Below are 12,652 nucleotides of genomic sequence, written 5' to 3' on the forward strand. Positions count from 1 at the left end.
GTCTCTCATCTTGATTACACGAAGTAATTTGCAATTACTACTCTGAAATATGAATTACATCTGTAATAATCACATACATGTAATAGAGTGTTAATAGTACATTTCCCTTTTTTAGGAAATGACCTGTATGTATCTGTGTGACATCAATAAATGGATCAGGTGCTGCATTATCTTTAGTTACATTGATAATATTTATTTATGGTACAACAGTGGTAAAATATCGCTGTTGCTTTCGTATAAATGAAGCAGACATACCTGCGTGGCCGCGATCTAATCCTGTTTACATAAAGTGAACCTGCTCCCGAGCAGGTTTACGCTTACGGCTCTGTTGCTATGGCAGCAAGTCCCGGATGAGCTTCGGGGAACCGAACGATCCAAGATCACGCGAAATCGTCAACAATCAAATCCAGCTAACCTACTTAGCGAGGTACGAAGAACAGGCCCCAGGTCCAAGAAGGTAAAACTGAATTTGTTGAGATCTCGTGTTACATAAATAAAAGTTGTAAAACTAGTTCTTCGTCTCTCTATAAATGTCTTTGGTTGTGTTGAGCTGAGGTTTGGAATTAGAACGCAGTAAAATAGCCCTTTAAGACTTAATAGAAAATATTAAGGGGCTACATGTGCACAGAAACCAGAGCGTCCCGGGTTTACTGGCATCATACTGATTATTAATGGGAAGAGGAAGGAAGTGTGATTAGTTTAACAGCTTGACTTCTGTCTTCTACTTACTGAACTGATCACTGAAAAACATTACCGTTAAAAGACAGCACCTTTCTCTATGGTAAGTCGAGGTTCATGTTTTAATGTAGTTATTTGATCGATTTTTTTACAGTAAAATGCAATAACTCAATTTTTTACTGATGTAATTTTCTTTGAAGTAGCAGAGAAAGATGAGAGGAGCAGCCATGAGTGTAACTGCAGCAGCAGTGAGTGGATTTGTTGAACTGCTTCTCACTGTGTCAGGTACTGAATACCTAAATTTTACAACAAAGGCTAAGCGAGTTACATTTACTTTAAAAGTTTACAAATATGATGTTTAAAATTATTGTGTTCATTAAAGAGGGATATTATTGTGCCAATGAACTGGTCTCCACAGATAAAGATTTTCACATATTCAGCATCTCTCATTAGCTTTATAAATACATAGACATGTAGACATAGGACTGTTTGATATAACTTTCTGTGGGTCTGATAGTAGTTTATCTGAAGGATTCAGTGATGAGTGTCTGTACTAAAAAAGGGAACCAAACCTCATAAATTAATTTTCATAACTTTCCATTCTGTATTTAGCTACTTGTAAATGAGCCGTTAGAGACCTACGAATACAGCAACAGGAGCATGAAGCACTTCTGTTTTATGTAAAACTCATCATCAGACTCATTAGAGAGAAGAGAAGTAAAAGATGAACATCTGGGACTCACAAAAACAGCGTTTAGGTTACAAAGTCCTATTTATCTCCTCCTGCAGGCTTGCAGTCTCTTTGTTCACTATAGCTTAATACATGAAGAAATCCCAACTCATGAACATAAAGTGTGACAGTGTGATGAAAAAGAGAGAGCTCTACTTTCATAGTAACACATCTTTTTTGGTTTCCATGTTTTCTTAGAATAAAGAAACCTTATACAAGTGTTTCCATTATTAATGTCACTGTGATTGTGTCTGTAGTGTCTGATGTGCTCTGTGTTACAGCGGTACTGGGTCAGACTGGTTGGTCAGTGACTTACACTTCCACTCACATCTGCGCATTAAAAGGATCAACAGTGGACATAGGCTGCAGCTACAGTTACCTAAACAATAGGAACCGTGGAATCATGGTTCAGGAAAGATTTTGGTTTATTAGAAATGAGTATTATGGGCCAGTGGATTTGAGAACAGACCCAGACTACACAGGGCGGGTTGAGCACCAGTTTCATGAGAAGGACTGCACTCTGAGGATCACAGACCTGAGAGAGAGTGACTCAGCTGAGTACAAGTTCAGATTCATGACAAACCAGTATGGTGGAAGTTATACTGGCTCACCTGGAGTCACTTTGACTGTCACAGGTAAGATTTTCATTGAAAATAAATATTGTGTTTGTCTTTCAGTCACTTGCTTTTAGCCATGTTGCTTACATTCAACCTGCTCTGAAGGTTTGTTTTTCCGTGTTCATTCACTTTGATGGTTTAGTTAAAATGAAGACGATTTGTTCTTTCCTTCCATATTCAGACCTGCAGGTGAAGAGAAGAAAATCATCAGCCCACACAGAGCTGCAGTGTCACAGCAGCTGTGATGTAATTGATCCTCCATCATATGTTTGGTACAAAAATGGACAGAAAATAGAGGAAGAAACATCTCTGCGAGTCTCTGTTGGAGGTGATGACAGCAGCTATTCCTGTGCTGTTAAAGGACATGAGGGTTACCGCTCTGCTGCAGTGTGTGAGTTTACTCCACAGTGTCACTATGAAATGTCATGTAACATGTGAAATAAAATCTTCAATATTAGGGGAAAAAAAATCACAATTTAAAGATTTTCATCTCCTCCAGATGATCCAAAGCTTCCCTCTGTGTCAGTGAGTCCCTCTGCTGAGATAGTGGAGGGCAGTTCAGTGACTCTGACCTGTAGCAGTGATGCTAACCCAGCAGCTAGTTACACCTGGTACAAGGAGGATGGTCAAACACCTCTGAGTAAGGAGTGGTGGCTCTCCTTCAGCTCCATCCAGCCCTCTGACTCTGGACAGTATTACTGTACTGCTGAGAATGACCTGGGGAAGAGGACATCTGAATCCATCTTTATTGATGTGAAATGTGAGTGAATCTGCTTCAGTAATAGGTTTTCTTAAATGCATTCACTACCTTTCAAATGTCCTTAGTCCTTTTGTTTCTTCTATATTTCTCATTCACTCACACTGTGCCTAATAATCTGGCACTGTTTAATCTGTAGGAGGGATCTTATCAACAAATGTCTGTGTTGTTCTAACTTTTCCTGACAGACAACAAAACATTCACCAAGAACACAAAAAAGAAACCATTATTTCTACTTACTACTTACTACTTGTTTTGAAATCTGTCATCAGTGATCTACACATAACACAGGAACAACAACTATAACTATATCACTGGGTGTGAATAACAGAAAAAATAGAATTTAACTGCAATAGATTCATTCTTTAAAAAAAAAAAAAAAAACAAGACTCCATATTCTAAAATGGTGCTGCACTCAGGTATGCACCACAAGTCATAAAAAAATATATTTTCTTTTATAGAAACGGAAATATAGAGAGAGACTGTTAAAATGATATGGATTTTTGGCTGGAGAGTAGAATTTAAATTTGAAGGAGTCTTCACACAGTACTACATATCCCTACAACTCACATCGGTAAACACACACACACACACACACTGATATTTGGTTATCTTGTTAATTTTAATAAATCTTGATATCTCCTCCAGATGCTCCAAAGCCTCCCTCTGTGTCAGTGCGTCCCTCTGGTGAAATCAAGGAGGGCACTTCAGTGACTCTGACCTGTAGCAGTGAAGCTAACCCAGCAGCTACGTATGTCTGGTACAAGATAAATGGAAGAACACCTCTCAGTAAAGAACGGCAGCTCTTCTTCAGCTCCATCCAGCCCTCTGACTCTGGACAGTATTACTGTATAGCTGCTAATACAGTGGGAAGTAGGACATCTGAATATGTTTCTATTAATGTGAAATGTGAGTGGGAATAATTTCATATATTTCACCCATCACACTTCTGTCTTTCATAGTGAGATGTTTTTTTTTCTGTCCTTTTAAATATTTTTTAACATGAAGATTAATTTGAGATTGAAATACTAGACTTTCCGATGTTACATTATGTCAATATTTTATCATTTTCCCAAAATACTAAATGATTGTATAAATATATTTTCTTTTCCAGATGCTCCAAAGTTTGTGTCAGTGATGGTGAGCCCTTCTAATGAATTCAGGGAGGGCGGATCATTGACTCTGACCTGTAGCAGTGATGCTAATCCAGCAGCTCAATACTCCTGGTACAAGAAGAATGGACAAAAACCTCTCAGTAATGAACAGCAGCTCTCCTTCAGCTCCATCCAGCCCTCTGACTCTGGAGAGTATTACTGTAGAGCTCAGAACAAAGTGGGGAGGAAGAAATCTGAATATACCTCCATTGATGTCAAATGTAGGTGAACAAGTTTACCGTTTTACTCGATCACTTGCTTGTTTCCGATGCTATCCAATATAGATTTTGGGCCCCATCTCAAGATTTCCAGAATCTTTTGATGATATCATGTACTGCAGATGATCATGTATTGAAAGTCTTCACAATTTTACATTGAGGAACATTTTTCTGAAGTTGTTCCACAATTTACAGATAAGATTTTTTGTACCCAACCAAGCTAATTTTTTTTTTACCATTATTCTTTTCTTAAAATGATACTTTTTCCTCAGACATTTGATCTTTTCTCTATGCTCTATTTTGAAACATAACATAAGATTATGAGATTATCAAATCAGTGTCCCCACTGACACTTTAGGTAATAGGGTTATGTAAATATAGTGTAAACATTAAATCGATTGGCTGATGAAGTCATGATGTGGCTGAGAACACATCTCTGCTAGCACCATCCAGATCTCCTCACTGAGAAGCTCCTGTAGCATTAGATTCATTGAGTTGTTTGATTTGATCAATAATTCAACCTTTGAAGGAACTAATAACATGCTTTTGTCTCCCTGTGTTTCCTGCAGATGCTCCAAAGCCTCCCTCTGTGTCAGTGAGTCCGTCTGGTGAAATCACAGAGGGCACTGCAGTGACTCTGACCTGTAGCAGTGATGCTAACCCAGCAGCTACGTATGTCTGGTACAAGAAGAACAGCCAACCACTCAGCAAAAACCCACAGCTCATCTTCAGCTCCATCCAGTCCTCTGACTCTGGAGAGTATTACTGTAGAGCTGTGAACAAGCTGGGGTCAAAACTTAAATCCATCACTATTGATGTGAAATGTGAGTGAAACTATGTATAGGCTATAGTAAGTGAAAATATGTATAATATCATCTTTCTTCTCCTCTGTCTATTTCATGATTACAGTCTGCAGTGACATTTATCACAGGTCAGACAGAGGAGAGCACGGCAGTGATTCTGCTGGTGATTTAATAATAATAACTCTTAAAGGAAATTCAAGGCTGCATGAGGTTTTAAAAACATGCATATTGCTCAACTTCTCTTCATTACTGAGAAAGTTTACATTTTAAACTGATGATACTGTAAGAACGTTTTATGCCAAGCTTGAAAAGTGGTTAAAAATGTATGGATAGATGATCTAGCCCTGCGAGAGGTTTAAAAGCTGTTCAGGGTGTATTGACGAGTGTGAGAAAATAGATGATAGTGACAATGACTTAGATGAGAATAACAACATCCAAGCATTGGCAGAAAAACACAAAGTTCCAGAAAAATTCTCAATGAAATGAACCTTTTGAGACTGGACAGAGTGTCACACCTTCATATTCTGCTGGTGTGAATGTTAATAACAGCAAACATGCTCATTTTACTGAAAGAACAGACAGTTGTGGAGTTAACAATAATAAACTGTCATTTGATCAGCTTATATTGTGTCTGAGGATGTTGAACTCCAGAACTCGACACTTACAGACTTGTTTGATGTGGTCAAAAATTCAAACATTGAGGTTTTTGATTTGGTCAAGTTTTCAGCCTTTGAAGGAAATAATACCATGTATTTATTTCCCTTTGTTTTCTCCTCCAGATGCTCCAAAGCCTCCCTCTGTGTCACTGAGTCCGTCTGGTGAAATCAAGGAGAACATTTCAGTGACTCTGACCTGTAGCAGTGATGCTAACCCAGCAGCTGGTTACACCTGGTACAAGGCAAACAATCGAACACCTCTCAGTACAGATTCACAGCTCTCCTTCAACTCCGTCCAGTCCGCCGACTCTGGAGAGTATTACTGTACAGCTGAGAACAGGCTGGGAGCATCAACACCTAAAAAACTTTCCGTTGATGTGAAATGTGAGTAAAACTGGTTGTTTCTTTAAGCTGATTACTCAGCGTTTGTTAACATTAACAGTCAGCTGCTACAGATCAATGAGCAGCTGCACTGGATGATGTAAAGGATGTATCATTTAGTAGCTCAGACTATGCTGTTAAACTGTGCTATATAAAAGTTCAAATACACAGTTACAAATGTTTTTTCCTCCAGATGCTCCAAAGCTTCCCTCTGTGTCAGTGAGTCCCTCTGCTGATATAGTGGAGGGCAGTTCAGTCACTCTGACCTGTAGCAGTGATGCTAACCCAGCAGCTAATTACACCTGGTACAAGGAGGATGAAGACTCACCAAAAGCATCAGGACAGAACTTCACCATCACTGACATCACACCTGAACACAGTGGGAGTTATTCCTGTGTGGCCCAGAACAACAGAGGACATCATTACTCCACCTTACAGCTGACTGCATCAAGTAAGTGAAACCAGAAATGTTGATTAAACACTGAAAGTTATAACTCACCATCTGGACCTGGTGTGCCTTCCATTCAAAGGGCACTGCTCTTGTTAAATTATTTCTGTTTGGGGGAAACTATACTGTTCTCTGTTTGTGTATGTGAGTCATAAGCGACACATGTAGTTGTCTCATGCAGCTTTCTATTTTTAATCAGACTGGGGATTTTTGGTTTGCTTAAGTTTAAGTAATTAAGTGAGATTAAGTTTTATAAAGCCATTGACTTACAGTGGTGATGTCTAAAATTGGGGTCACACCCTTAACTCTAAATGATTTGACCACTTTTCTTTGTTAGGAGCAAGGAAACCAACAGTTATATCAGGAGTCTCTGCTATTCTCCTGGCTCTCCTACTCGTCTCTGTCATCCTATGGATCATGTGAGCAGATGCTAAGTGTCATTTATTGTGTAGTTGAGTTTGTAATATCAGTGCACTTAGCACTTTGAACTAACCATTAAAAATGAATTATCCTGACCAGAAAAAAGAGATCCCCCAAGCAACAACAGCCTGAGCCTGGAGAGAGACCGGACACTATTGAACAGGTGAGAGGAGAGAGGAGGTGAACTATGTTGGTACAAAAGAAACAAAAACACATTCTAGCATTAAAGTGCAGCACTCTGTAGGTTCCAACAAAAAAAAGACAAAAAAAAAAAAGTTCTCTCTACTCTTCTTTGTAGTCAAAGTTAAAGCACTGATTTTAATCTTTTATGAATTGTACATTTCTTATGTCTACAGCTGCAATCTGCAGATGGCGAAGTCGTCTATACTGCTCTCCGCTTTGTCAAACACAAGGCAAATACGGTCCAAGCCAACATCAGACCAGCCCAGGCCAAAAAACACAAGGAAGAAGACGAGAGGGTCGTCTACTCCGCTGTCACTTTCAGAAGTGCTAGTACTTCCCCTAGGTCAGTGGCTTCTCGTGTGTTTACAGAAATAAAACAACTTAATTCAGTCTGTTTTGAGCTTTTTGTGATATCTGTTCAGCAGAATCCAGACCACAACTCCAGAAGATGCAGAGGATCCAGCTGCTCTGTACAGCACAGTCAACAGACTTCCCAGACATGGAAAACCATCTCTCTAGCAGACTTTTTATCCACGGTAATGTTTTAAAATCTTTATGAAGTCCTAAGTATGCATCCAGCACTCCTGAATACAGTTACATCAAAGACAATTTTAAATTTGACTGACCTTTTTGAGTTCTCTCTCCAACTTCTTCACACAGATGTCATAACTAACCTGTATGAAATTGAGCAGCATTGTGTTTAAGGTCATTTCTATCATTTTATGGGCACTTTTCCATTGTCACAAGAATCGCTACTCTTCCTGAGTTATTGGTCAGATATTAATGAAACATATACATGTTACAGTAACTTATTAATAGTGATGACTCTTGATCCAGATGTGCTAATGACATAATTAATAATATTTTCTTGTTTCTTTTGTTTCCCTGTGCTCTGGATTATTTTGGTTTTTACTGTAATTATTCAACACCAAAAATGATTGTAATTTTTTTTCTTTTACCCGTATGTAAAATACTTTCTGTGATGTATTAATACATCACTAACTTCACAATTATTAGCAATAAGAAGCCACTTAATCAAAAATATACTTATAGGTCCCTCTAAATGTATTTCCTAACATTATTTTTGTTTTGTTTTTGGCAGCAAAGAATAAAGCCTCTGTCCCTGCCTCACCCCTCCTTATTTCATGATTTGGTTTGTAAGATTCTAAGATATATTGCAATTCTCTGTACATGGGCCTCCAATTCTGTCTCCTCCAGCGTTTGCAATTAGTTCAAAAATGCCTCAACACACCTCTTAACTGGCACCAGAAGGCATGATCACATCACCCCAGTTGTAGCCAATCTACACTGGCTCCCTGTTAAATACCGTATCGTTTTTAAAATCTTTCTGTATACTTTTAAATTTTTAAATAACCTGGTGCCCAGTTACCTAACAGACCTTCTTGGCATGTATAACCCCAAGAGAGCACTCAGATCCTCTAACCAACTGCTCTTAGTGCAACAAAGGCCCTGACGAAAGACCAGAGGGGACCAAGCTTTTGCAATTGCAGCACCCAAACTCTGGAACAATCTTCCTATCGATGTTCGCATGTCAGATTCCATTCAATCGTTTAAATCACACTTAAAAACTCACCTTTTGAAGCAAATTAGACTTCCACCTGGGCCCTATTTCAGGAAGCCGGTTTAGTGCAAACTCTGAGTAAGTATACCCTGAGTTAACGAAAACTCTGGGTTTTCGGTTTCACAAAGCGAGTTTAGATTAATTCTGAGTGAGTTACTATGACGACACACTCCGTGAAGCTAACCTGCCCCCTAGCAGGTTTACTTCAACTAACCCTGACCTTCTCCGCCTCTTTGTCAGAAACCTGACTGTAGGAAGTGTCAGACATGGCGTGCCCCTTCCTTGAAGAGCCAGTAGATGTTGAAGCCCAAATTCTCTGCAGAGCTCTCCGCCGGGAGAGAGTGATCAGAGCGCGTTTGGACATTTTATCATTTCCTGATGATTTTCTGTGTGAACGTTACCGTTTTTCAGCACAATCTATAATTCATTTGAATAACATCCTCAGGCCTAATATTGCTCATGTGACACATCGCGGACATCCTCTCAGTTCTGTACATATTATTTGTATTGCACTTCGGTTTTTTGCAAACGGGAGCTTTCTGTATAATATTGGTGACGCTGAGCACGTTTCCAAGGCTACCGTCTGTCGGGCAGTCAGGAATGTTACAGTTGCACTGAAACGTCTCCTGTACTCGTTTGTGGTGTTCCCCGGTCATAGACCCACAAGATTTATCAAAGAGGGATTCCAAAAAATTGCAGGTATCAGGATGAACAAAACTTAATTCATGATGTGGTGATACTTGAACTACTACTTAAATTTTACATTTATTCTCACGGTTCCCAGGCGTGATTGGCTGTATAGATGGCACTCACATTCCAATCATTGCTCCTTCAGTAAATGAAGGAGACTATGTGAACAGGAAGTCTTTCCACAGCATTAATGTACAGGTACATAGTTCCCTGTAGCATTTCAAACTAACAAATTATTTCATTATAGTAATGGATGCTAATTTGTGTTCTCTGCACTGTGAAGATCATATGTGATGCTGCCAACATTATCACAAATGTGGAAGCCAACTGCTCAGCCTCTGTGAGTGGTGGTGGTGGAGGACCCCCACCTGTTTTTCGGGCCTCCGCTTTTTTTCTGTTGGCTATAACGGGTCACATTTGAGCATACAGAGTAAGCAAATATGTACTTGTAATGTGCTCAGATAATTTCAATAAGTGCTTACAGAGGGGAAATTAATGTAGCCTCTAACTGCAATTAATTTACATCGGACAAACAGACCAAGCACTATGGCTCGTAATACAATTACACCTTACCTGTTTGGACTATATTTTTATATTTCATTTTTACTTGCTGCCAGGAACGTTTGGGGCCTGTTGGGTTGCACCTGCGCTCACATCACATCACAAAATCAAATGTATAAAATAAAAAATAAAATAAAATAAAATAACGTGTTAAATGGGTGGAAATCCCTAGATCAATGTTTAAATTAACACTCACGCATTGACTCTGTCGGCTATGTTTTGCCATGCATGCTCCCTTTCTTTTGCAGCTGAGGCTGTGTTACTTTTTTTCCACAGAATTTGCATGTTATCGGCATATGCTGCCATCAGAATTTCGGCCTCAAGCGCTGTAAAATGCATTGACCGCGCCTTCTTTCCCTCCGTCTCCATGGTGACTCGCTTAATCTGTGCTCCACTAATCAGGGCTTTATGTATCCTCGTGCGCGCGCTTAATTTGGGGTTAAAGCAACTCCGCGTTGACTGAACTAATTGTTATCAGCCTTTCTGAAACCGAATATTCCGAGTTGGACAGTTTGGGGTTACTCAACCCTGAGTATCGTTTTTCACTCTGAGTTTTCTAAACCGGCTTCCTGAAATAGGGCCCTGGTCTGCAGTTGTGCTATGTAACTGTAACTATAACTGTTTTTAATTGTTTTTAACTGTTTTTGTTGCCTTTGTTGTAATCTGCTTTGCTACCTTGTGTGAAGCACTTTGTCCTTTTTAAATGTGCTATACAAATTAAATATTGATTGACTGATTATTGATTGATGTCTCTGTTAAAGGTGAAATCTGGGTTTAAAAAACTGACAGACAGTTGGAAATTAAACTCTGAAATCCATATAAAAGAAACTTCTTGAGTTTCCCAGTATTAGTTATATTACTTCATTTCAGACTGAAAAATAATGTGTTTGTGTTGCTTTAGCCAACATGCATCAGCTATATCCAAAAGTCTACAGAAAAGCCTGCCTCTCTCCGTTTACCTTTGAGCTGCTGTGCACAGATTTGAGCCTTTGTCAAACACTCTGAGTTTATTAATGAATTCTTAGAAAAACAGAGTCAGGTTAGAATTTAATACTGCTTCACCTCACCTTAAAATGCTTCACTGCAGCAGTTTGATCATGAAGGCAATTTTTGAGCTGTCAAAAGAATATATCTGGCTCTCATGCTGAAACACTAGAGAGCAGCAAAATTCAGTTTCTTGAAGTGGAATGGCAGAAAGGATCATAATTTGTTAGACTCCTCTCAGGAACCATGTTTGAAATCATGCTTCAGATTTTCTTTTTTTTATAAAGCTTACATCAGTATCAGGTGAACAATCCCATAGCTACCCAGCTATGGGTTGAGTGGGGTCTTCGTCAGGTAATGCTGCTTTGTTAGTCGAGTAGTTATTTTCAACTACACCCATTTTCAGGTTTCATCACTCATTTAATTTAGTGGATTTTAATTATGGCTTTCCTGAAACACCCAAGGAATACGTGTGTTCTTCCAGACTAAATAATTATTTACTTATTACCAAATCTCTAAACTACTATGGATCAACTCACTGAAATAAAAAAATATAAAAAACAATTTAAAAAACACCATAAAATCCTCAAAAAGCTCAGTCTGTCATAGAAAATGGAATCTGGCCTGAAAACTTTCACATCTTCTCTTGAAATATAATAATAAGATGTCTATGGCATTTCTGTATTATAAATATGTGAACAGTCTACAGTAGTAGTATAGTATACAGTCCACATTTATACCATTCCCCAACTCCCACAAAGGGAGTGGAGCAGTTGTTTTTTGGGGATCCCTTTAGTATAATGGGTTCTCTGTGGTGGAGCCCATATATGTTGCCCACAGGATTACCTTTTGTGGGCCCATAAAGACAAAATCGGTATGGATCCTACATGGGCCCCACTGTCAGTCTATGCAATATAAAGTACTTTGAAAATGCCTTTCCTTGTGATAAATAAAAGTTGTAAAACTGAGAATTTCTCTTTCTCTCTAAAAGTGGCCTTGGTGAGCTGTGGTTTGGCATTAGAACACCACAAATTATTCCCTCAAGACTTTATAGGAAATATTAAGAGTGCTGTATATGGATTGGAAAACCACAGCAGTCCCAGATGTACTGACTTCATGCCTAATAATAACTCGAAGAGGAAGGAAGTGTGCTTGGCAGAGGCGGAGCCAGACATTTGAAACACCCGGGGCTTAGCCCAAAGAGTAGTATGCATGTGGGATTTTTTTTTTTTTTTTTTTGGGGGGGGGGGGGGGGGGGTGTAGAAATGACTAAAAGATTAATAGGCTCTGTTCAAAAAAGAATGACTTCATATAGGGAAAAATATATATCACATGTGCAGGACACCTTAAACTAGTTTTTTAATTAAGCAGCAAGGCAGAACAAGGTCAGGGCTGTATCAAGACACAAGGCCTAAACCCCAATTTAACCAGACCCAGAACTGATCCAGAATTAAAACAGGACTACAACAGTTCAAAATCAGGACTACTGAGGACTTAACCAAGACAGAACCAGAATCAGAACTAGATGATAGCACTAAAAATCATCATAGACCTGCACTACACTTATTTTTTAATTCTACCAAAGTCCACTATTTAGATTGAGAAAAGTTTATATAATTATTTAGCCTTGTTGTGCAAACAAGCCTGCAGAACGTAATAAATACAGAATTTGAAAAATAACAAACCTAAAAAGAAACACTAGGTACGAGATACATGAGTACCTATGATACGGTGATACTTTTGGTAAACAACCATTTGACTAACATGTTTGTCTCACCTGCTCTTGTTCA

General features: G+C 38.8%; 1 protein-coding gene across 1 annotated transcript; it reads left to right on the forward strand.

The window, feature by feature from the left end:
• Positions 1-905: 905 nt before the first annotated feature.
• On the forward strand, positions 906-7,564 carry LOC308395040 (cell adhesion molecule CEACAM5-like; the record flags this gene model as incomplete). Its single annotated transcript, XM_080879692.1, has 13 exons — positions 906-963; positions 1,666-2,043; positions 2,207-2,416; positions 2,525-2,785; positions 3,431-3,655; positions 3,897-4,157; positions 4,724-4,978; positions 5,737-5,997; positions 6,188-6,445; positions 6,780-6,861; positions 6,962-7,025; positions 7,219-7,388; positions 7,471-7,564. 13 exons carry the CDS (start codon positions 906-908, stop codon positions 7,562-7,564), a joined length of 2,577 nt encoding a protein of 858 aa, XP_080735818.1.
• Positions 7,565-12,652: the final 5,088 nt, after the last annotated feature.

This window comes from Rhamphochromis sp. 'chilingali' (assembly GCF_963969265.1).
Source record: "Rhamphochromis sp. 'chilingali' genome assembly, chromosome: 4".
NCBI lineage: Eukaryota > Metazoa > Chordata > Actinopteri > Cichliformes > Cichlidae > Rhamphochromis > Rhamphochromis sp. 'chilingali'.